Source organism: Papio anubis, chromosome 17, assembly GCF_008728515.1.
Source record: "Papio anubis isolate 15944 chromosome 17, Panubis1.0, whole genome shotgun sequence".
Classification (NCBI taxonomy): Eukaryota; Metazoa; Chordata; class Mammalia; order Primates; family Cercopithecidae; genus Papio; species Papio anubis.
Window position 1 is genome coordinate 53,518,767 of NC_044992.1, and position 24,116 is coordinate 53,542,882.

The 24,116-nt window shown below is 39.3% G+C and overlaps 1 protein-coding gene across 10 annotated transcripts in view; it reads right to left on the bottom strand.

Moving 5' to 3' along the window:
• Positions 1 to 24,116, bottom strand: part of LOC101004877 (KAT8 regulatory NSL complex subunit 1) — a 196,595-nt gene that overhangs the window by 63,239 nt on the left and 109,240 nt on the right. For all 10 annotated transcript variants that reach the window (XM_017950071.3, XM_017950069.3, XM_017950072.2 and 7 more), the window contains one exon: positions 2,314 to 2,455. In XM_017950071.3, the coding sequence (XP_017805560.1) occupies positions 2,314 to 2,455 (142 nt within the window). The remainder of the gene's footprint in view (positions 1 to 2,313; positions 2,456 to 24,116) is intronic.

Consider the following 24,116-nt stretch of genomic DNA (forward strand, 5'->3'; position numbering starts at 1 on the left):
AGAGATGGGGTTTCACGGTGTTCGCCAGGATGGTCTCAATCTCCTGACCTCGTGATCTGCCCGCCTCGGCCTCCCACAGTGCTGGGATTACAGGCGTGAGCCACCGCGCCCGGCCGAGGTATCTTCTTATACACAACTAGTGAGACTATAAACTGACAACTAGTGAGACTATAAACTGACACTGCCAAAATGCTTCTCTAAAGTATGCATTAAGAACATAAAAGAGCATTCATATCTTTGACTAAGATAAAGATACCTGTCATGGCATACTTAATATTAATAATAAGCGTAACTTAAATAGTCAACAATGAAAGGCAATAGCATGCAGCCAATAAAAACGTTTTCCAAAAACCAACTGGGAAATATTCAGGGCACATATGTAACATGACTGTGTTTGAACAAATTACTTATGTGCTAGGAAAATGTACCATAATGTTGGTAGTGAGATAATTTTGAGCTGTTGTGTTTTTTGATTTTGTTTTGGGGTGGGGGGGTGTTTTTTATACTTCTGTGTAATCTCAAAGTTTCCTGAGAATTGATACACAGTATTTCATCAGTTCTAACAGGTACTTTCCCCACATGTCAACAACTTTTAAATCAAGATGCATTTTACAATTGCTGTTATGCCCTAGTTTAACTGAAATAATTTCTTTGTTGTACTTAAAATAATGGTACATCTTACAATCAATAGCATCTTAAGTTCTATGAAATGTAGCAGTTTTATAACAGGCAGCTAAAATAACACAACATATACACATATATAAACCCACATATATATTTATGAATGTATATAAAAAGATGAAGCAACACTTATGACTACTATTGTACTAATCTCAGTTGTTACTAAGAGACTCTAGTTCTCAAATATAGAAATTCCCACTTAACTACTGGCTATAAAAACCTAGAAACAGACACTGAAGAGGTGTCCCTGATAGAGAAAGACTGTGTTTTTCTCCTCAGTATAGGCATATCCAGTCACCTCCTCGTTATTCTTAGTCACCATTCCAGTTCATGTTCTACAAATCTCACTTTAAAATTTCCTTTGTGAAGAGCTGGGAAAGCAAAATATTCACCAAATCTAGAATGTTTATTAGTTTTGTTCTAGCTAATTTTTAAACAAGTAAATCAGGATTTAATTTGTATGCTACCCTAAGGGAACAAATTAAAAAGAATAAAAAAGTGAGCCCTCTGGACTGTATCCTCAAAGTATGCTCTGTTGAATTTTTTTGGGGGGTGGAATATACACACACAAATACATATACATATACATATACATATACACATACACATAGATATACATATACATATCCTCAATCTGGAAAGAAGCTAGAAGTCTGCAGTGAAATTTTTAGAATAAAAGTTCAAATGATTAAGTAAGCCCACAGAACTTCCACTTCAAACCCTGATCATTTTGTTCATTTTATCAGTTGATCAACCTTTAACTTTTGGCCTACTAATTAATTTAATGGATACTGTTCACGGTAAAGCCATTTTCTTAATTCTTAAGGCTTTGTCTAGTACTAAGGTCAAGGCATTTTGACCCTTAGTTTTAGCAGCAATAGACTTTTTCTAGACGTGGGTCTAGATAAAGAAAGAGCTCAGTCATACCAAGCTAATATAAAAAATACTTTGCAAAGATGTAAGCTTCATGAAGGTAGGATTTTTGTTCACTATTTTGACCCTACTATGGGGAACACTGCTGATACATAATAGGCACTTTTCCACAAATCTAACAAATATGACAGTTACATCAATGGCTTGCATTACTCAGTCTGTTTTGTTTCCTATTAACTCAGATACCCACACTATTTTGTTCTAAATACATATTCAATTAACCATTATATTCTAATAGTGTTTTCCTTCTTATGAGGCAGGGTCTTAGCTGCCCAGGCTGGAGTGTGGTGGCACAATCTTGGCTCACTGCAACCTCCACTTCATGAGCTCAAGTGATCCTCCCACTTCAGCCTCCTAAGTAGCTGGGACTACAGGCACATGCCATCATACTCAGCTAATTTTTTGTATTTTTTGTAAAGACAAGGTCTCCCTATGTTGCCCGGGCTGGCCTCGAACTCCTGAGCTCAAATGATCCTCCTGCCTTGGCCTCCAAAAGTGCTGGGCTCACAAGAGTGAGCCACTACGCACAGCTAAATCAGGTTCTTAAACAAATTAAACCACTATATCAGGTCATTAAACCATTTACTTTACAATAGTTAAGACGGGGGTTATGGGGGTTATGAGGTGGGAGGGGATGAGAGAAAAGCAATATTGATAGTTTTTGGCTCTATTTAAAAACACCAGATACTTATCCCTTACCTTATTAGCACGTATCTGTTTGTAAATGTCTGTTTGCTGACGAATTCGATATTCCAAGTCAGAAACATGAGCCTGAAGCCAGTTCCAGCGGCTGACAATAGCTGCCCGGTCTGCAGCCCATCTCCATTCTGACCTGCGTCTCCTAAAAGGAAATAAATTGAGTGAAATCCAAGAGCAACAGTAATATCTATACCAGATTGGAGGGTGGGGTAGGGGGGTGGAATTTAACTTCTAAAGTCCCTTGCAGAGACTAACTCTAGCGTCAAGAAAAACCCAAGACAGACAGGAACAGACACCCCCCACTCCTCAGGATGCACATGGATGTAAACTTTCAAATAGGTATTTCCCAAATTGAGTGGAACTGCCTTCTAGCATCTTGATACTGTGACACACAGTTTCTCTGAAATCCCACTGATTTCTTCGGAGATAAAAGTATTGTCCCTGCCAAAATAAAATATATATTAAGAATAATCCATACAGGAAATCCAACTGACACTAAGAATTATCAAAACTAATAAAGAAATCGGCAAAAGTGTTCAGTAAAGAATATTTAAAAACTAATAAAGTAGAAAATATTCACTTTTTCAGTACCATTCATAACACCAACAAAACTAATGATACATTAAATATCTTTATAGAGAAAATAATGCCTGAAAACATAACGATCTATATAAACGGTAGGATACATTTTTTTAGGATGGCGATTCTCACGAACATCTATAAATTCAAAGAAATTCCAATCCAATTGCCTACAGTATTTTTAATGAAAGCTGAGAAACAGATCCAAAAGTTCACATGGAATACAGGACCAACAGCAAAAAATTTGGAAGAAGAAGGCATGATGCAAATTCACATTACCAGATAGCCAGATGTGCTGCAAAACTATACAGAGCCTCAAAACGTAGAACTAGATACATAAAAGATACAGAGTAATTTTTTAAAAATCAGTTCAGTGGGGAAAAGATTAAACTATTCAATAAATAGTACTAAAATGGCCAGTTCTTTAGAAGGAAAAAGTAAAATTAGTTCCCTTCAGATGTAATTACAAAATTTTGGCATTTCAAATTGCTAAACATGAACAGCCAAACTTACAAGAACATCTTTGGGATTTAGAGCAGGAAGCATTTCTTAGATAAGACACAAATGTATCACCCACTTTTCAACATACAATAGAAAATCCAATAAAGTTAAAAGGCAAACTACATTTTGGTAGAAGATATCTAAGACATATAACTGACGATTAAACATCAGAATATGTAACAGAACTCTCAGAAACAGATTGAAAGAAAAAAAGACAATCTTAATAGAAATAAATTCACATAAAAGGCAAATAATAAATATATAAAAATGTGTCATCTCATTAAAATTTGGTTAAAATATAAATATTAGGTAAAACATTAAGATGTTTGAAATCTGGATAGGAAAACGCATAGTCTGATAAAGCGAACAGCTGGTGAGAAATGGAAAAGAACAATTAATACATTGCTGGCAACAGTTAAAACTGGAACCAACATTTTTGAAAAATAATTCAGAAATACTTGGTTAGGTGTAAAATGTGCATACCCAACCATCACGATATTGTATTTAATTTTTTTTTCCCTGAATGGGGGGGTCTCATACTCTGTCACTGAGGCTGGATTACGGTGGTGCAGTCATAGCTCACTGTAACCTAGAGCTCCTTTGCTTAAGCTATCCTCCCACCCCAGTCTCCCAAGCAGCTGGGATCAGGAGCATACTACCATGCCTGGCATTTTATTTTTTTTTTCTGGAGACCGAGTTTTGCTCTTGTTGTCCAGGCTGGAGTGCAATGGCGCAATCTCGGCTCACCACAACCTTCACCTCCCGGGTTCAAGCGATTCTCCTGCCTCAGCCTCCTGAGTAGCTGGGATTACAGGAATGCGCCACCACACCCAGTTAATTTTGTATTTTTAGTAGAGACAGGGTTTCTCCATGTTGGTCAGGCTGGTCTCAAACTCCTGACCTCAGGTGAACCGCCCACCTCGACCTACCAAAGTGCTGGGACTACAGACAGGCATGAGCCGCGGCACCCAGCACTAACTTTTTTTTTTTTTTTTTTGAGATGGAGCCTGGCTCTGTTGTTCAGGCTGGAGTGCAGTGGCGCAATCTCAGCTCACAGCAAACTCTGCCTCCCGGGTTTACGCCATTCTCCTGCCTCAGCCTCCCGAATAACTGGGACTACAGGCGCCCATCAGCACGCCTGGCTAATTTTTGTATTTTTAGTAGAGATGGGATTTCACTGTGTTAGCCAGGATGGTCTCGATCTCCTGACCTCGTGATTCACCTGCCTTGGCCTCCCAAAGTGCTGGGATTACAGGTGTGAGCGACTGAGCCTACCCCACTGGCTAATTTTTAATAAAAAGTGTTGTAGAGATGGGGTCTTGCTATGGTATTCAGGTTGTTCTCAAACTCCTGACCTTTGGCTTCCCACAGACACAAGCCACTATGCCCAGTCATGAAACTCTGTTTCTGAGAACATAAATTACACATTCCTCTGTATGAGGAAACAGGTTCGCTGGAGTAGAGTCCGTAATAGATAAAACTAATTATATTCCAATTCTGCTGAAATTGGTAAATAAACTATAATTTATTCATTTAATAGTTCTATAGGAATAAAAATAAAATTAACTACACCTGTATGTGTCAACATGATTAAATCTCAGAACATAATGTTGAATGAAACAACTATAAAAAAAACTAAACGAGATTAAGTACACACAAGTAGTAAAGGAATCTGATGAAATACTATCTAGCAATTTATTTACTGTATGTATCAACGTGACTTAATCCCAACAATGGGGAATGCAAAAGCTGTATGAAAACAAAAATAATAAACAAACAATAAGGATTGTTAACCAATACAGATAAGTGATGAATATATTTTAAAACGCATAGAACTGATATACAACAAATTTACAATCAAGCTCATTGTCTCTGGAAAGGGGATGGAGAAATTGGATTTTAGCCCTACCTTTAATGTAATGTCTTTCTCATGTAAAAACAGGACAGAAATGTGACATTAACATTCTTTAAATATTAAGACTGGGGTTACATGGTGTCTACTATATTCTCTAATACTTCATAATCTACCACAAAACTATTTTCCCAAAAAGCAGCAGCAGTCACACTGCCCTCAGTCCCACTTCCCATCAGGATACACACACTCACTACTAAAACTTGCAACTATAGGTGAACTTGAACACAGTCTCCCATAGGTACAAAATACAAAATGTCAATAATTACCAAATCTGACCACGATAGGGTAAGACATAAATTAATACTTAATCATACCATAATAATTAAGACCAAGGACAGCAATGGTATTTTAACTTTTGTATGGACCAAACATAAACCATTCAAATCAACCACTGTGATAAAGTATTATCAATTATTTCTCTTCTTTTAGAAAGACGACATTTTACAGTTCCCTAATTTTGATGGAAGCACTTCAAGATAAAAAGATACTTTTAAAGTACAGTTATCTGCTTCAATGTTGGCTGTAGGTCTAGCTCTACCCCAAATCCAGGAAATGATCTCAAGAGATCAGTAAGAACCTAGGGGATCATTCTTGAACAAGAAAAATGCCCCCTACCCACAAAGAGACAAAACTAGTTAACCCTCGTATTTTATTCCCAACTTTCCTTACTCTTCAAGGCTCACCACCTTTCTATCCTGCAAAATCTGTTGGTTTTATAGATTCCTTTCATTCCTAAAGCTATCACCACACCAGGTCCCCATCTATCACCACTGGGCAACCCCGACAGCCTCCTTAGCTGCTCTTCCCAACATCAATCATACTACTTTTCCTCAATAAACTCCCCTCAAACCTTTTTCATCCTGGCATTCTAATGTTTAAGGAACCACGCGGCTCCTTTGTTTGAAAATACAAAAGGAAAAGAAAATTACTTAAAACATTTTAGTTCACAACAACTTTGATAAATACTCTTTTTCTTGGATATTAAAGTCTTACGTCCCCTACATGGGTATTTACCTAAATAACAATACAAAGTGAGCCTCCTGATATGTTTTGGAAAATATGGTTGATAAACTAATTAAAGAAAGGCAAGGCAGCACTAAGGAATACTAACAATTCCCAATTGATGAACAAGTTTCATTTTACAAGTGTATCTGTTATATGATGGTTTAGAACTGGAAGTGATTTCCAGGAGAAGTTGTTACAATGTTGTTTTTCCATAATGCTGCTCAAATTCTGATCACGTCCAATGAAAAATGGAAAACCTCAACTCAAGTGTCCAAAAAGTATCTTGTGTTCAAAATACCAGCAATATGAGCAGAAAGCTAAGCTGTCATTAAACGTGAGAGGTGGACAGCTAACAAGTCTGGAGTAAGTTAGTTATCATACTCCAGTGGCAGAGCAGAGCACCACAAAACAGTAACACAAGAATAAGAGCTTCACATCTTGTGTTCCTAACAAAAACAAGCCATACAAACTCAGCTGATCAGAGGTAAAGATAGACCTCCTCCTCAACATTCAAAGTGTAAATTTTTCACTCTGACAATTTACAGCTTAAAACAAGGGACACTCATTGAATATCAGGGACATGTTTACTGTTATACCGTACAGACTGTAGGAAAGAACACAGGACTAAGGCTGTAGAATGGTAACTTTAAATACAATGAGGACTTTGTCTCTAATACAGTCACTATCAATAATGAAGAAAATCAAGTGGATTCTAACATTGATGAGTCAACTCACTCCTGTTGCTTGTTTCTGTGCTATTAGTGAAGTAACTGTTTTAACTATGTGTCTGAGTAGGCCACTAGAATGCCTTAGAACGTTTGACTTTCCTGTGTGCTTTATCCCAGTCCACACAAAAATATGCACTGTATGTACTGTAGTTATCACCTGCGTGGGAATTCTTTTCAACTCATATTTTGCTCCCTGCTTTTATAAACTTTTTACTGGTAAAAGTGGCTTTGACTGCATGTGCTATACAAAAATTCATTAAAATGTTACACGATGAATTACTTTTGCAGTATCAATATTTACTTTTGTGATACCACATGAATAGTACATCTTAATGTTAACCAGTTATGTGCTAGTATTGGTTTACATAAGAAATACATGTTGTATAAAAATATTTCATTAGCTATGAACTTATACTTTAATAGTTCTTTTTACACAGTTAGACTATTACCACAGAGAATTTAAAATGCTCTGTTGACTCTAAAGAATATAGATCATTCCTGTGTTTGTTTCACACTGCTTTTGAGCTACGTAGTGAGTACTTGTGAGTGTTTTTGTGTGTGTGTGACTCAGCAATTTTAAGATTTCTCATTGGTGAAATCTATGGTGAAACCCTATCTCTATGAAAAACACAGAAATTAGCCACGCATGGTGGCGCACGCCTGTAATCCCAGCTACATGGGAGGCTGAGGCAGGAGAATTGCTTGAACCCAGGAGGTGGAGGCTGCCATGGGCCAAGATCACAAGCTCCTGCTCTCCAGCCTGTGCAACAGAGCAAGACTCCATCTCCCCATCCCCACCAAAAAGGAAAAAAAAAAAAAACAAACCCTTTATAAACACACACTGAAACCATACAGTGAAAGTCCTTTTTTCACCCCCCTTACAAATTCAGGGTTCAACTTACATGTTGGCTAAAAATTAGTTTTTGTTTTTAGTTATTTAAAGTTATTAATAATCAATGGGTTTTAAAGGGATTATCAATAGATCAACTCTTTTGTACTTATTATCTAAAAGTGACACCAAAAGCTAGACACTGAACCACATGGAACACCACATGTTGACTACCAGGCCTAGTGCCTCTAACTAAGTCATCTAATTTCCAAGATGGGAAATTTGTATGTAAATCCAATAGAACAGGGCTGGTGGATTATGCTTCTCTTCCCTGATGTATTAACATAAATTTTTTAAAAATCTCATTAAGGCAACAAATATGCCAGAAAAATACGAATGGTGGAAACTTTGATTCTGATTTCAGTCCCATCTGGATTCTTTCCTTTTAATGAAACAAAGGTTCTATTAGCCAACTAAAGTAAAATGACGGTTCACAGGGAGCTACACAGTGCTACATTCAAACTGGTAGATAAATTGACAAAGGATTTATTTGCTACTTCCAAGTGTGCAGGAAATCCTGAGACATCTAAGTTCTGAAATCTCCAGGTTATTTAGATAACTTTTAAAAACCAAAAGATTCAAATAAAACTGAGATCATCCCAGAGCATACAATTGCCAGATTAACAGTTTGCAGTGTAAGAGTTAGGGTCACTGTGGGACAGCAATGAGAAATCTTGAAATTGCTGAGTCACATGAAAAAACAACAAAAAACCACTCACAAATACTCACTACCTAGCTCAAAACAGTGTGAAACAGAGGAAAGATCAGAAGACAAGTTCTCATTTTTACTTACTTTATATGATCCTAAACATGTAAACTGATCTCTGGAAATAAGAACAATATCTGCTTCACAAAGTTGTGATAGCCATACAATGATGTAATCCTAACTACAACCTAAAATGTGTATATTAGATAAGAATAACAATTTTGTCAGCCGGGCATGGTAGCTCAGGCCTGTAATTCCAGCACTTTGGGAGGCCGAGGTGGGCGGATCACGAAGTAAGGAGTTCTAGACCAGCTAAACCAACATAGTGAAACCCCGTCTCTACTAAAAATACAAAAACAATAAAAATAAAAATTAGCCGGGCCTGGTAGCATGCTACTCAGGTACCCACTTACTCAGGAGGCTGAGGCAGGAGAATTGCTTGAACCCGGGAGGCAGAGGTTGCAGTGAGTGGAGATCGTGCCACTGCACTCCAGCCTGGGGGACAGAGCAAGACTGTCTCAAAAAAAAAAAAAAAAAAAATTTTAGTTATTATAACCATGGATTTAAATTCCATATCAAAAAGGTACAAAAAAGGAAGAAAAACAGAGTAAGATTAAAGAAAAATCTCTCAGAGATAAATTCAGGAAACAGAACTGTTTTCAGTTTGGTAACTGAAACAACAAGCCATATTCTGAGAGTTTCTTGAGCTTTGAACTTTTTCTAAAAGTTCCACTCTAAACAGAAAAATCAATGTAGTCTATTACAATAGACATTGCATTATCAGTGACATTACCCTCAAATTTAATAAAGCACAGGGAGGAAAAAAGAAGAGAACCAAACTGTCCAGAGTTAAATATCCCACAATTTAGTTGTAAAGTAAAACCCAGGAAAAAACTCAGATACACACTTCGTCTAACCCATTCTTATCTGTCACATGACCTAAGTTGTGTCAGCTTTCTACGGATATCTGCAATAATGTGGAACAGATGTACCTGAGCCAATACTTTTTTTTTTTTTTTTTTTTTTTTTTTTGAGATGGAGTCTCACTCTGTCACTCAGGCTGGAGTGCAGGGGCACGATCTCGGCTCACTGCAACCTCTGCCTTTCGTGTTCAAGTGATTCTCCTGCCTCAGCCTCCTGAATAGCTGGGATTACAGGTGCCTGTCACCACGCCTGGCTAATTTTTGTATTTTTAGTAGAGACGGGGTTTTGTCACGTTGGCCGGGATGGTCTCGAACTCCTAACCTCCAGTGATCCACCAGCCTCAGCCTCCCAAAGTGCTGGGATTACAGGTGTGAGCCACCCCACCCAGCCCCAGAGCCAATTCTATTTAAACTTCCAATTCATCCTGACAGACCTTTGAAATTGAACACAGCACTTTTGTCTTACTGCTTCAACCAGATGATCTCTAATATAGAAATGAAATTTGTATATTTTTGGTAGTTTATTTCAGCCAAGCATTTAGCCCACTATGAACTCACTTCTTCCTTCCATTTAACAAATATTTAAGCAACTATTAGTTACCAAGAATTAGACTAGGTTAGAGACGCAAAAACAAGAACTGTGGCTCAAGTTCACAATTTAATGGGGCAGATAGACGTTAATACTCAAATAATCATATATAAGATAAGAGATCCTAACTATATCAGATTTGGACTGGGGGATCTAGAAAGACTTGTGATATAAACATTTAAACAGACCTCCAAAGCATAAATTAGGACTTGGATGCACAAACTGATAGGGGTTGGGGATGTGGAGCAGAAGATATTAGGTGGAACTGTGGGGTGTCACAAAGAAGAAACGACATGTATACAATGGTTACGTGGTTAGAGCTCCAACAGGAATAACAAATAAGAATGTAATTTCCAATCTCTGACAATGGATATAGAAAGGGCTAGGCCCACAGAACCTGGTAATCCATGTTAATCATAAACAATATAAGTAATCCTCATCTTCCCTCATGCTCTTTTATTTATCTCAGACTCTGTTCAAATGAGAATTTACAAATACAAGCTAAAAGATAATAAACTCCCACATAACCATCAACTAATTTCAACTATCAACTTCTGGCAAATCCCACCTCATCTATAACATCTATCTCCCCACCTTATGAACTATTTTTAAGCCAATTCCCAACATCACATCATTACCTCTAAATATTTCAGTATGTGTTTCTAAAATGTAAGGTCTTTAAGAATATACACAGAAATATTTTATAATCTTAAAAAACAATAACTCCTTATGGTTAAATATCCAGTTACTGGTTAAATTTCCTGTAATGTCTCATTTTTCTGCAAATCAGAGTCAAATAAGATCCACAAAATTCATGTGGTTAGCACATCTCAAGCTTTTAACACGCTCTTCCTCCTCCTTTTCTTTCCTCACAATTTGTGGAAGAGACAGCACTATCTGTCCTCTAGAATTTCCTACATTGTGGATTTTACTGACTGTGCCTTTAACACCAAGCCCATACTTTTGAACTTGATAAATTGACACCTCGAGGCTGGGCGTGGTGGCCCATGTCTGTAATCTCAGCACTTTGGCAGGCTGAGGTGGGTAGATCATTTGAGGTCAGGAGTTCGAGACCAGCCTGACCAACATGGTGAAATCCTGTCTCTACTAAAAATACAAAAAAATTGGCCCAGCGTGGTGGCATGGGCTTGCACTTCCAGCTACATGGGAGGCTGAGGCAGGAGAATTGCTTGAACCCAGGAGGTGGAGGCTGTAGTGAGCCAAGATCACACCACTGCACTCTAGCCTAGGCGACAGAGTGAGACTCTGTCTCAAAAATAAATAAATAAACAAACAACCTTTAGTAGTCTGATACATTTAATTTTCTGTAGGTCAGATGATAAATTATTTTTTGTACATTAAATTTTCACATGTTTAAGATTAAGACTGAGATATGTTTTAAAATACACTCAATCTCTTAAAAATCATTTAAGGTACTTTAAACTCCTTTCAATACCCATCAGTCAGATTTTTCATCAAACATTGTAAACATATACATATTATATACCCTGCCTAGCACGATGAAAGAAATGTAATTGTTTGTCATACCCTATGCAAATTTCCAACCTGAAAATACCCAGAAGCATCTTATAACACTAAAACCCACGTCTCTCCAGGGAAGTTTTTCCTTGTGCATCGTGCATCACAATTCACTGTTTGCCCTCTTCAAGCTTAGTTGGATCCTCTCATTTTGTTATTTGTATGTGCTATTACTTCCAAGTCATGTCATATATATAACTGGTCTCCAACTAGATTATCCATGCCTCCTTACAGGAACTACCATGTGTTTTAACTGTACAACAAGTTTTAAAGATGTCTGCGCACATGTAGTTTACAAGTAAATTTGCAAAAAATATAAACAAAATTAGAGAGATTTAGCTGATGCCTTATCCTGTTTAATTCTCAAATGTTTGTATTTTAAAAACACTTAACTGAAGTGTTCTAACGGAGAACAAAATGGCATGACAAAGAATATGGAAATGGCTTACAGTTCTTGACTGGCTGTAGGACTGAACATGGAATTTGAGCACGAAAATTTTGAGCAAAATACTAGGCTAGTTACTTTTTTATTTTTATGTCTTTTTAATTTTTTAATTTTTTTTTTTTTTTTAGACAAAGTTTTGCTCTTGTCGCCCAGGCTGGAGTGCAATGGCACGATCTCGGCTCACTGCAACCTCCGCCTCCCTGGTTCAAGCGATTCTCCTGCCTCAGCCTTCCAAGTAGCTGGGATTACTTACAGATGCCCGCCACCACGCCTCGCTAATCTTTTGTATTTTTAGTAGAAATGAGGTTTCACTTGGACAGGCTGGTCTCAAACTCCTGACCTCAGGTGATCCACCTGCCTCGGCTTCCCAAAGTGTTGGAATTACAGGTGTGAGCAACTGCGCATAGCCTACTGTGTCTTTTTTAGAGAATAAGACTGTTATGTTTCAAGAATAAAGCAAATGACAAATAGTGAAAGGCTCTCAGTTATTCAAAGTACTGCCATTCCAGAGTAGCTCCTCCAGAGTGAATTAATTTTCTGTCTACTTTTCTTCCTTTCAGAAGTCAAACTGAGGTTAGAATGTTCAAATTCTATATGTGATACTAATTTCTCTTTCAAAAAGACCGCTTAAGGCCAGGCATGGTGGCTCATGCCTGTAATCCCAGCACTCTGGGAGGCTGAGGCAGGCAGATGACTTGAGGTCAGGAGTTCAAGACCAGCCTGACCAACATGGTGAAACCCCACCTCTCATAAAAATACGAAAATTATTAAGGAATGGTGGTGGGTGCCTGTAATTCCAGCTACTTAGGAGGCTGAGGGAGGAGAATTGCTTGAACCCAGGAGGCAGAGGCTGCAGTGAGCAAGATCTCGCCATTGCACTCCAGCCTGGGTGATAAGAGCGAAACCCTGTCTCAAAAAAAACAAACAGACAAAACAAAACAAAAACCCAAAAAGATCGCTTGAGCTCAGGAGTTCGAGACCAATCTGGACAACAGGTGAAACCTCGTCTCTACAAAAAAAATACAAAAATTAGCCAGGAATGGTAGTGCAAGCCTAGGGCTCCAGCTACTCAGTAGGCTGAGGAGGGAGGATTGCTTGAGCCTGGGAGGTCAAGGCTGCAGTAAGTCGAGATCATGCCACTGCACTCCAGCCTGGGTAGCACAACAAGACGTTGTCACCAAAACAACAACAACAACCAGAAGAGTGAAGGATTAGAAAAGTACAATGTATTTAGACAAAGTCTCCCTTTCATCCCTATCCAGCCCCACATATTCCATAGCAAGAACTTGCCTCTGGCTATCTCTAGAACGAGAGAATTTTAATACTAAATCAATAGAAAAACATCTTCTTTCTCACTTTGAAAATATGGTTTATTGGAAAACAGTATGGTGTTCGGAGTCAGTGAACACTGAGTTCCAAATCCTGGCCCCACCACTTAGCTAGCTATTATCATTGAGTCCCCAGTCAGCTATTGAGGAATCAAAAAAGTTCCAATGCACAATCTCCAGTAATAATGCTCCAACTTTAGTATGTGTAAGAATTGCCTGAGAGAGTTCAGTCTCATGTACCTGTATGAAGAAAAAGCCTCTTAGTTCTTATGTAAGATATGTACGAGACCATACTTTTTTTGTTGTTTTTTTTTTTGAGACGGAGTCTCGCTCTTTCACCCAGGCTGGAGTACAGTGGCGCGATCTCGGCTCACTGCAACCTCCACCTCCCAGGTTCAAGTGATTCTCTTGCCTCAGCCTCTCGAGTAGCTGGGATTACAGGTGCCCACTACCATGCCTAGTTTTTTGTGTTTTTAGTAGAGATGGGGTTGCACTATGTTGGCCAGGCTGGTCTCAAACTCCTGACCTCAGGTGATCCACCCACCTCGGTCTCCCAAAGTACTGGGAATACAGGTGTGAGCCAATGTGCCCGGCCGAGACCATATTTTCACAAATAGTCCTTAAAGACACTGAGGTTTAGCAACAGAATACATCTTCAAGAAAATGAGTTGAACCAAAAATTCATTTGTTAATAAACTCATTAGTTCTTGAAAATAAATGTAGTAAAAAGGAATTGAGGAGATATGGGAACAAAACAAACAAAAAAGTGAACAAATAGAAGCAGCCCTGGTACAGGCCAGGTGGTGTAGACGCCATTCTTTCTCCCAGCTCATCCCTGTTCTAAGCACAATTATAAATCCTGCAAATAACACAAGAGGCGATCAAAGGAAAACTCTGAAAGGTAGAAAAGGGAAGGCAAACTAGTTAAGGGCCCCAGGACTAAAGGAACAACATAGTGACAAAGGCATCTAATAAACACTATCCAACCGAAAGAAGGTAACCCAAGTCTGGCATTTCCTGGCTTCCAAGAGACCAATAAAGAGCATCTCAGACAGGCTCATTCCCTGCCTATATGGAAGGGAAGTATTTCCTTCAATACCAGGGAAGCACTGCAGCAACAGCAAAGAAGATGGATCAGGAGGTCTGCTAATAACAGGAAGCCAGAGGAAATGTTATTGTCCCATTTCTCAATTTCCTTGGACGGCAAATACTCATTATGTCTATTTGTCTCTTCTCATTATTTCTTCAACACAGGGATCCACTGTTGCACCAAAACTGCTAGTCAAGGTCACCAATGACCTCCACTATACTAAATCCAATGTCCACGTTTCAGTCCTTACCACCCTTGCTTGATCCATAAGCAGTATCTAATACAGGTGGTTACTCCCTCCTTCAAATACTTTCTTCACTTCTCTTTCAAGACATACTAACCTGGCTTTTCTATTGTCTTTTTGAATTCCTTGTAAGACTGCATGCGTGAAATCACTAAATCTTCTTTCTTACACTTCCTTCCTAGGTGATCTTACACAAACTCATGGCTTAAAGTATCCAACTATGTTTCTGACTCCCAAATTCCTCTCTAGCTGAAATCACTCCCCTCAACTCCAGATTCCTATTTCTACCTGCCTACTCAACACTTCTATTTGAATGTCTAAAAAATGTCTCAAACTTTACATGACCAAAATGAAGCTGATACTTTCTCCTCCCCAACTCCTATATGCCATCCCAAACCTGCTTCAACTAGAATGGATCTGTTCAGGTCAAAAAACTCCACGTAATCCTTAATTTCAACCTCCTACCACCTCTCTCTCTCATAAACACAGACACAGAAACACACACACCTGACATTCAATCAATCGGCAAATCTTATTGGCACTGTCTTCAAATATATCCAGTATTCAACCACTTCTTGCCACTTCATTGTTAGTACTTTGGTTGAATCTTTCTAGATGAGTCCAAGAGCCTCCTAAACAGGCTTCTAGCTCTCACCCTTGACCACTTTCAGGATATTTTCATGAACATAACCACCAGCCTAATATTGTATAAAAGGATAAGTTCAATCATGTCTCTCCTCTACCCAAAACCTAGTCTAGCTGTTTACCATCCTAAAAACCCAAGTCCTGACAATGACCCTATAAGGCCTCAGAGAGCCTCTATCACCCAATCCCTGCTACCTCTCTGGCCTCATCTCCTGTTCTCCTGGCTCATTCCAATCCCGTCACTGTTGTTTGCTGAACATGTTAGGCAAGCTGTCACCCACAGGACCTTTTATTAAGGCAACTATCTTCACTTTCTTCAGGTCATTTCCTTACATGACACTTTATTAAGGCCTTCCCTTAACTATCCTATAAAATTGCAACCCCTCTCCAAACACCCCCTACACACCTTTCTTTCCCGCTTCCTGGCTTTATTAATAGAACCTTCGTGAAAATTGTTTTTAATTATCTATCTTTCTTATTGTCTGTTTCCCCCACTAGAACCATCTCTGGAAAACAGAGATTTTTGTCTTGTTCACTATAATATCTCTGGGTGCTTGGAACAATGCCTAGCAAATGGCAGGTACTCAAACATTTGTTCAAAGGGAAGGAAGGAAGCAGGAAGAGAGAGGGAATGAGAATAACAAGCTGGAACTATGACTCTAACTTTTCCTTGCAAAAGATTAAAACCAAAGTAATTCCAGACTGAAGCTAACCCCTTTTCTCATTTGGTGCCAAGAGACCTCATAAACTAACTCTGGCCTCTAATGCTGAAAACGGGAGTCAAGAAATTATAGTCCACACTCTTAGTCCAAGTATACACAAACCACGGAAAATAAAGCTATATTACAAAGTGAAAACTACCAACAAGGTATTTGAGCGTTTTTCTTTCTTTGGAGATAGGATCTTGCACTGTCACCCGGGCTAAAGGGCAGTGGTGCAATCACAGCTCACTACAGCCTCAATCACCTGAGCTCAAGCAACCACTCTCACCCTCAGTCTCTGCAGTAGCTGTGACCTCAGTCAGACGTGTGTCACCACGCCCAGCTAATTTTATTTTTCATAGAAATGGAGTCTCACAATGTTGCTCAGGCTGGTCTCAAACTCCTAGACTTAGGTCATTCTCCTGCCTCAGCCTTCCAAAGTGTTGGCATTACAGGCATGAGCCACTGTACCCAGTCTAATCCCAACCATACACAACTTGAATGGAAACTTGCTGAGGGTACTATAGGTGTTCTAGAGTAAAAACATTTCCACTTTTACACATGGTAAAACACAAAATTCTCACATCTCAATTTCTATGCTTTTGCAAACCACTTACTAACAGAATCGTGAATTATATGATACATGTAAGATAAGTTTTACTGACAGATTTCGATTCTGCCACATCAAATTGAAAAATATTCTGTCATTTTCATCACTATATATTACATAAATTTGCCTCCCTCAACAACTCCCCCCACTCCGCCACGCCAAAAAGAAAACCTTTAAGAAATAATTTTTAATGACATAGACCTCAAAGGTTGAGCTAGTTTGCAGTAAAGAATGACTGAGAGCACAAAGGTGGACATTTTTACCATCCTAAAAATTGAAAGATATCACTCCCAGGGTTGCTGTTTGATTTCAATGACATAACATTTTTAAAGTCTAGCATTCCATTATAAGTGCTCAGTAATACCAGCCAGCTTCTGACTACTATACCTGGACGAACTAACTCAGTTACCACAAGGTACTCTATGCCCTTACATCTAATGACAAATATTTGTTTTGAAAAATGCATACTCCTTAAACACACTTGAGAAACAGGAACTGGAGACCTAAGTACTTTTTGTTCTGAATCAAGTTCCAGCACGCACAGCAAAGTGCATGTGGAAGGATGGGAGGGTGACTAGGGAGACTGCTTCAATGGGAGATTATTCTGTGGTAGTGCCTCAAACGCAGAACAGTGATGATGATAAACTCATCCTAAATTTAGGACTACTGACAGGAGCAAGTGACCACAGTAACAGTTCATCTTAAGTTGTTAAAAAGCTTTCTGGCAATACTCGCCTTCAAAAACACCTAGCATGTAGGAAAAATCTTTTATGTGCTTGAATAAGGGTAATATAGTTATGCTAACAGTTTTGATTTTTAAGTGGTCTAATGAGAGAAAGCACAGTGGTCATATAATAAGGTTTATGTTTTACCTCATTTTACTAGTGTTTGCTCATGAGAATCAAGTAACAGAAATTACAGGAATTACAAATGAAGTGCTTACTCCATGCACAACACTGCTCTGGCACATTACAGATATTAATTCACATTAAATCCTCATTAAAACCCTGTCAAGTGCATATTAGGATCATCACTGCCCCATCTTATAATAGGAAAACTAAGACAATAAGGCTAAGTAACTTGTCTAAGGTCACACTACTAAAAAGCAGAGCCAAGACTTGACATAGGTGCTCTGGGCCAGAGTTTCTGTTAACAGTTGGAATATACAAATTTACAAGTGTTACTGCCAAATCAATTTTCTCAAAAATATGTCAAAGTGGAGGAAGGTGGGAGATGACACTCTGAATTCACTAAGGTTCTGTGAAAAGACGCTGAAACACATAAAAAGAGTATCTGATTGTCAAATATACACTATTCAGAAATACTACTGGTAAAGAATACTGTGGACAAGAAAAGAAACACAAGTATTTGTGCTGAGTTGTGAAAGGAGGAGAGAAATATGGTTGGGGTGGGAGGTGGGGAAAGCAGGTCAAGCAGCGAATAGAGCATGAATAAAAGTGCACAGTCAGGAAGTAAAAAGCTATGTCCTAGACACGAAGCAGTAGTAATAGGTAGAAAAAGCACTACAAAAACAGCAGTGCCACTAGCTTATCAGCACTCAATGCATAACTGAAGAGAACATGAAAATAATTAAAACTACAGTGAAACAACAAGATGGAAATACAAAGAACACGTCATATTCTCAGTTGTGATAACTACCTATCATAACTGTAGTTTTTTTCCCTTAAATTATTAATTTAATTTGGAGCAGTTATTTTACGTCTGATTCATTTCTTAAGTGGTTTTAAAGAAGGGTATAGAATGTGATGATAAGTTTGACAAAGTAATTTGAGTTCATGTGAATTACTGTTCCAACACTGCCAAGAAAACACTAAAAGATAATTTTTAGAGACAGTCTCGCTCTGTTGTCCAGGCTGGAGTGCGGTGGCGTGATCTCGGCTCACTGCAACCTCCACCTCCCGGGTTCAAGTCATTCTCCTGCTTCAGCCTCGCAAGTAGCTGGGACTACAGGCATGTGCTGCCAAGCCCAGCTAATTTTTTGTATTTTTACTAGAGATGGGATTTCACCATGTTGGCCAGGTTGGTCTCGAACTCATGACCTCAGATGATCCACCTGCCTCCACCTCCCAAAGTGCTGGGATTATAGGCATAAGCCACCATGCCCAACCGAAAGAGAATATTAAGGAAGACTCTGCCCAACCAATTATTAAAATTGCCATTATACAACAAGTATAATCAATAGATACGGATGGTATTTGAACCAGACTAGACAAAGAGATCAGCAGACCACAAAATACAACATATACATCCACGTATACACAGCAATGTAATACGCAAAGATGACATCTCAATTCTCAGAGGAAAGAAGGTTGTATTCAATTACTGATACTGATACAACCAACTATGCATTTGGGAGGGAGAGGCAATTCCTATCTCGCACTACACACAAAAATAAATCTGAAGTGTGTTAAAGACTTTAGCATAATCACTGCATTGGGAGGCATTCTTTTTTTTTTTTTTTTGTTTGAGACAGAGTCTCGCGCTGTGTCACCCAGGCTGGAGTGCAGTGGCGCGATCTCAGCTCACTGCAAGCTCCGCCTCCCAGGTTCACGCCATTCTCCTGCCTCAGCCTCCGAGTAGCTGGGACTACAGACGCCCGCCACCACGCCCGGCTAGTTTTTTGTATTTTTAGTAGAGACGGGGTTTCACCATGTTAGCCAGGATGGTCTCAATCTCCTGACCTCGTGATCCACCCGCCTCGGCCTCCCAAAGTGCTGGGATTACAGGCTTGAGCCACCGCGCCCGGCCGAGGCATTCTTAAAGAATAGAAGAAAAGCAGAAACCAGAGAAGTTTATTTTTTGGAAAATTATCTAATTAAAAATTCTCATGCTCTCTGATCCACTTTTCAAGGTTCGATCCCACAGAAACAAGAGCACCAATACAATAATGTTTACTATCAAGGTAACTGAAAGCAATTATATATCCCAAAGGGGAACGGCTGAGTATATTATTGTACACCTCTATAGGGAGTGCTATATAATCATTAAGAATGAAGCCAGGCGCAGTGGCTCACACCTGTAATCCCAGCACTTTGGGAGGCTAAGGTGAGCGGATCACCTGAGGTCAGGAGTTCGAGACCAGCCTGGCCAACATGGCAAAACCCCATCTCTACTAAAAATACAAAAATTAGCCAGGCGTGGTGGTGTGTGCCTGTAGTATCAGCTACTCAGGAGGCTGAGGTGGGAGAATCACTTGAACCCAGGAGGCAGAGGTTGCAGTGAGCCAAGATTGCACTACTGCACTCTATCCTGGGTGAGAATGAGACATTGGCTAAAACAAACAAACAAACAAACAAACGTAAACTGGGCAGATTTTCTTTTTCTCTTTTTTTTTTTTTTTGGAGATGGAGTGTCACTCTTGTTGCCCGGCTGGAATGCAATGGCACAATCTTGGCTCACCACAACCTCCGCCTCCCAAGTTCAAGTGATTCTCCTGCCTTAGCCTCCCGAGTAGCTGGGATTACAGGCATGCACCATCAGGCCGGGCTAATTTTGTATTTTTAGTAGAGACAGGGTTTCTCCATGTTAGTCAGGGTGGTCTTGAACTCCCGACCTCAGGTGATCTGTCTACCTTGGCCTCCCAAAGTGCCGGGATCACAGGCGTGAGCCACCAGCTGGGACAGATAATTTTAGACATCAATTTACGTGGGAAAAGACTACAAAGAATACAAAGAAACTAGCAATGCCTGAAGACATTTTTCGTTGTCACAACTGGGGCTCCATGGAGGGATGGTACTTGATAGAGGTCAGAGATGCCACTAACCATACTACATACAGGACAGTTTCCTACAAGAAAATGTCAGTAAAGCTGACATTAAGAAACCCTGCTGTATATGAACCACTGATAAGAATAAAATCTTAGCTTTCCAAGGTCAATCTTTCCTTCTAGCCTCATCATGGCCCCACGTGTTTTCAAGTTGTTTGGCTAAGCCACCAAACAGCTGTTATGGTCTGTTAACAATCAAATGAAGGCAAGGGAGAAGTTTAAGCTGTGACCCAACATTTAAAAAATAATGAAAAAGAATACAATAGAAAACTAATTAAGAGTATGTAGTATGCAGAGTATGTAAGAAAAGTAACTTTAGTTAAAGTTAGGCATATGCAAGCCTGTGTCTCTCTCGAATTTACCTGCAGGTATAAGAACTGGGGCAAACTGTTTATCTCACTGCAGATCATGCTCAAAGAAAGTCATTCAAGATTAGTACTCTCATCCAAAAAACTCATGAGTGGGACTAAAAAAAAAAAAACTACAAGGCACTTTATTTATAAAATGTTAATGAATTTATGATCATCTGAATGAAGTATATCTTGTATGTAAAGATGTAACCTACATGGGAGGGGGTACAGTCCCTATAGGCAGACACCTGAAAGGCTCAATCACTTTAGATGTTTCAAGAAAATTCCTTAGTCAGTAACACTCACATAGACTTTGTAAGATCTTGATTAAGCATGAGGCCAAATCCAAATCTAAATCATCTACTCAAAAAGTGCCAAAAACCTTAAAACCGAAAGAAACATTAGAGATTATCTATCTCTAAGCATCTTAATTTTTAAATGAGTAAAATGAGCCCAAAATGGGGCACAAAGGATTAAATGATTTGCCCAGAGTCATAAGCCAAGTCAGACTGTCAAACCGTTAAAGCAAACTGATAAGAAAAAGATGCTCAGGGCCAGGCGTGTTGGTTCACGCCTGTAATCCCAGCAATATGGGAGGCCAAGCAGGGCAGATCGCAAGGTCAGGAGTTCCAGACCAACCTGGCCAATACGATGAAACCCCATCTCTACTAAAAATACAAAAATTAGCCGGGCATGGTGGCAGGCGCCTGTAGTCCCAGCTACTCGAGAGGCTGAGGCAGGAGAATCGCTTGAACCCGGGAGGTAGATCGCACCACTGAACTCCAGCCTGGGCGACAGAGCCAGACTCCGTCTCAAGAAAAAAGAAAAAGAAAAAGAAAAAGATGCTCAGAAGAGTCAGGCATGTAGACATGAGCTGAAAAGTTACACTGTGATTTTTAAAACTGCTTTGGGGCTTTAACAAATTAGCACAGGTAGTTGTGACTTAAAAGTCTTCTCTTAAAAATTTAATGTAGTTGTGACTCAAAAGTTATCTCTCAAAAGTTTAGTGACTATTTTCCTAACTCAGAAATTAAGACTGTTCTATCACTACTACCATGTTTGACAGTTTCCCTCTAATAAAATATACATATAATTATGCCTAAAGATCTATTCTTAGGAATAAAAAGTAGGAACCATGTAATAGGAAAACATACACCAGCAACATCTACAATGAACTAATGAAGAATCCACCATTTAAAATTAAGCCACTAATCTATTCCATACTTCTACAGCCCTCAAGTGTTCTTGCTTGCGAAACTGAATTTTTATCACTAGGCTCCTTTTACCTCTAAAATTCTGCCTATCTTTGTGCCTAAGCATCACATTATAAACAGGAGATCAAAAGAACTGGTGTCAAAGTGGGCTGTCTCTCTAATTAGCTTTGTGAAGTTACTTATCTTCAAACCAATGAGTTCCTGAACTATAAACTATGGACTTACCAATTTGTCTTCTGTTAAGAGCCCTGAAACCAGAATTAGCCCGGGCGTGGTGGCTCAAGCCTGTAATCCCAGCACTTTGGGAGGCCGAGACGGGTGGATCACTAGGTACGGGAGATCGAGACCATCCTGGCTAACCCGGTGAAACCCGTCTCTACTAAAAAATACAAAAAACTAGCTGGGCGAGGTGGCGGGCGCCTGTAGTCTCAGCTACTCGGGAGGCTGAGGCAGGAGAATGGCGAAAACCCGGGAGGCGGAGCTTGCAGTGAGCTGAGATCCAGCCACTGCACTCCAGCCTGGGCGCTGGGCGACAGAGCAAGACTCAGTCTAAAAAAAAAAAAAAAAAAAAAAAAGACAGGAAGTAACTCAACATTTAAAACTAGAACATCTGGCCAGGCGTGGTGGCTCACACCTGTAATCCCAGCGCTTTGAGAGACCAAGGTGGATGGATTACCTGAGGTCAGGAGTTCAAGACCAGCCTGACCAACATGGTGAAATGCCATCTCTACTAAAAATACAAAAATTAGCTGGGCGTGGTGGCAGGCACCTGTAATCCCAGCTACTCAGGAGGCTGAGGCAGAAGAATTGCTTGAACCCAGGAGGCGGAAGTTGCAGTGAGCCGAGATCACACCACTGCACTCCAGCCTGGGCAACAGAGCGAGACTCCCTCTCAAACAAAAACAAAAACAAAAAAACTAAAACATCTAACTGAATCAGGCTGATTAAGTATCAAAATAATCTTATTCTTAAATATCTGAAGAGGAAGAAGGATAAAGATTCCCTAACATGCGGAACTAAAACTAGAAAAATTTTATTCTAATATTCTTAGACTACCATCAAATTCTCTCTAGGAGTTCTACATTGCTAATAACAGCTTACAATATTTTTCCCAGTTTAGTTAGGATCACATGTATTTTATTACAATCTTTTAAGCAAGAAAGTAAGTCTCTGATATACTAATTTAAAGACATAAACACTCTTTATAGAGCTATATGAGGAAATGGCAATGGCTAACTGTTAAACCACATTTTAAAAAATGACAATATCTTGTTAAAAGTTATTAGACTATGACAGTCATCTGAGTGGGGAGGTAACTAGCTCCCCAGCAGAAGCCTTAATCCCATTAAGGTTTATCAGACAACTGTATAACAGAAATGTTCATTTCTTCTCAGAAGGAGGTTATGAATTATATCACACAGATTCTGTTTAGATGAGGTTTAGAACAATATTTCTTTTTTACAGTATCTCCTTTTGATTTAGATACTCTCTAAAGATCTGTCTAGATTTATGTCTATTTCACTGAAATTTTGTACTAAAGACCATGAATTTTTTTTTTCATTTTTTCTTTTGCAAACAGGTATTTTTGTAAAGCCAAAACTTTTATTTATTTATTTATTTATTCTGAGATGGAGTTTTGCTCGTCATGCAGGCAGGAGGGCAATGAGCAATCTCGGCTCACTGCAACCTCCGCCTCCCGGGTTCAAGTGATTCTCCTCCCTCAGCCTCCTGAGGAGCTGGGATTACAGGCGCCCGCCACCACGCCCAGCTAATTTTTGTAGTTTTAGTAGAGATGGGGTTTCGCCATGTTGGCCAGGTTGGTCTCAAACTGCTGACCTCAAGTGATCCACCCGTCTCGGCCACCCAAAGCACTGGGATTACAGATGTGAGCCACCACCCCCGGCCTGTAAAGTAAGAATTTTTAAAGAGCAAAAAGGAAGTACAGCACATTTTCTGTCTCCTCACTATAGATGAGAAAATAGTATAAAGCTACCAAGAGTGTCAACAGTTCTATA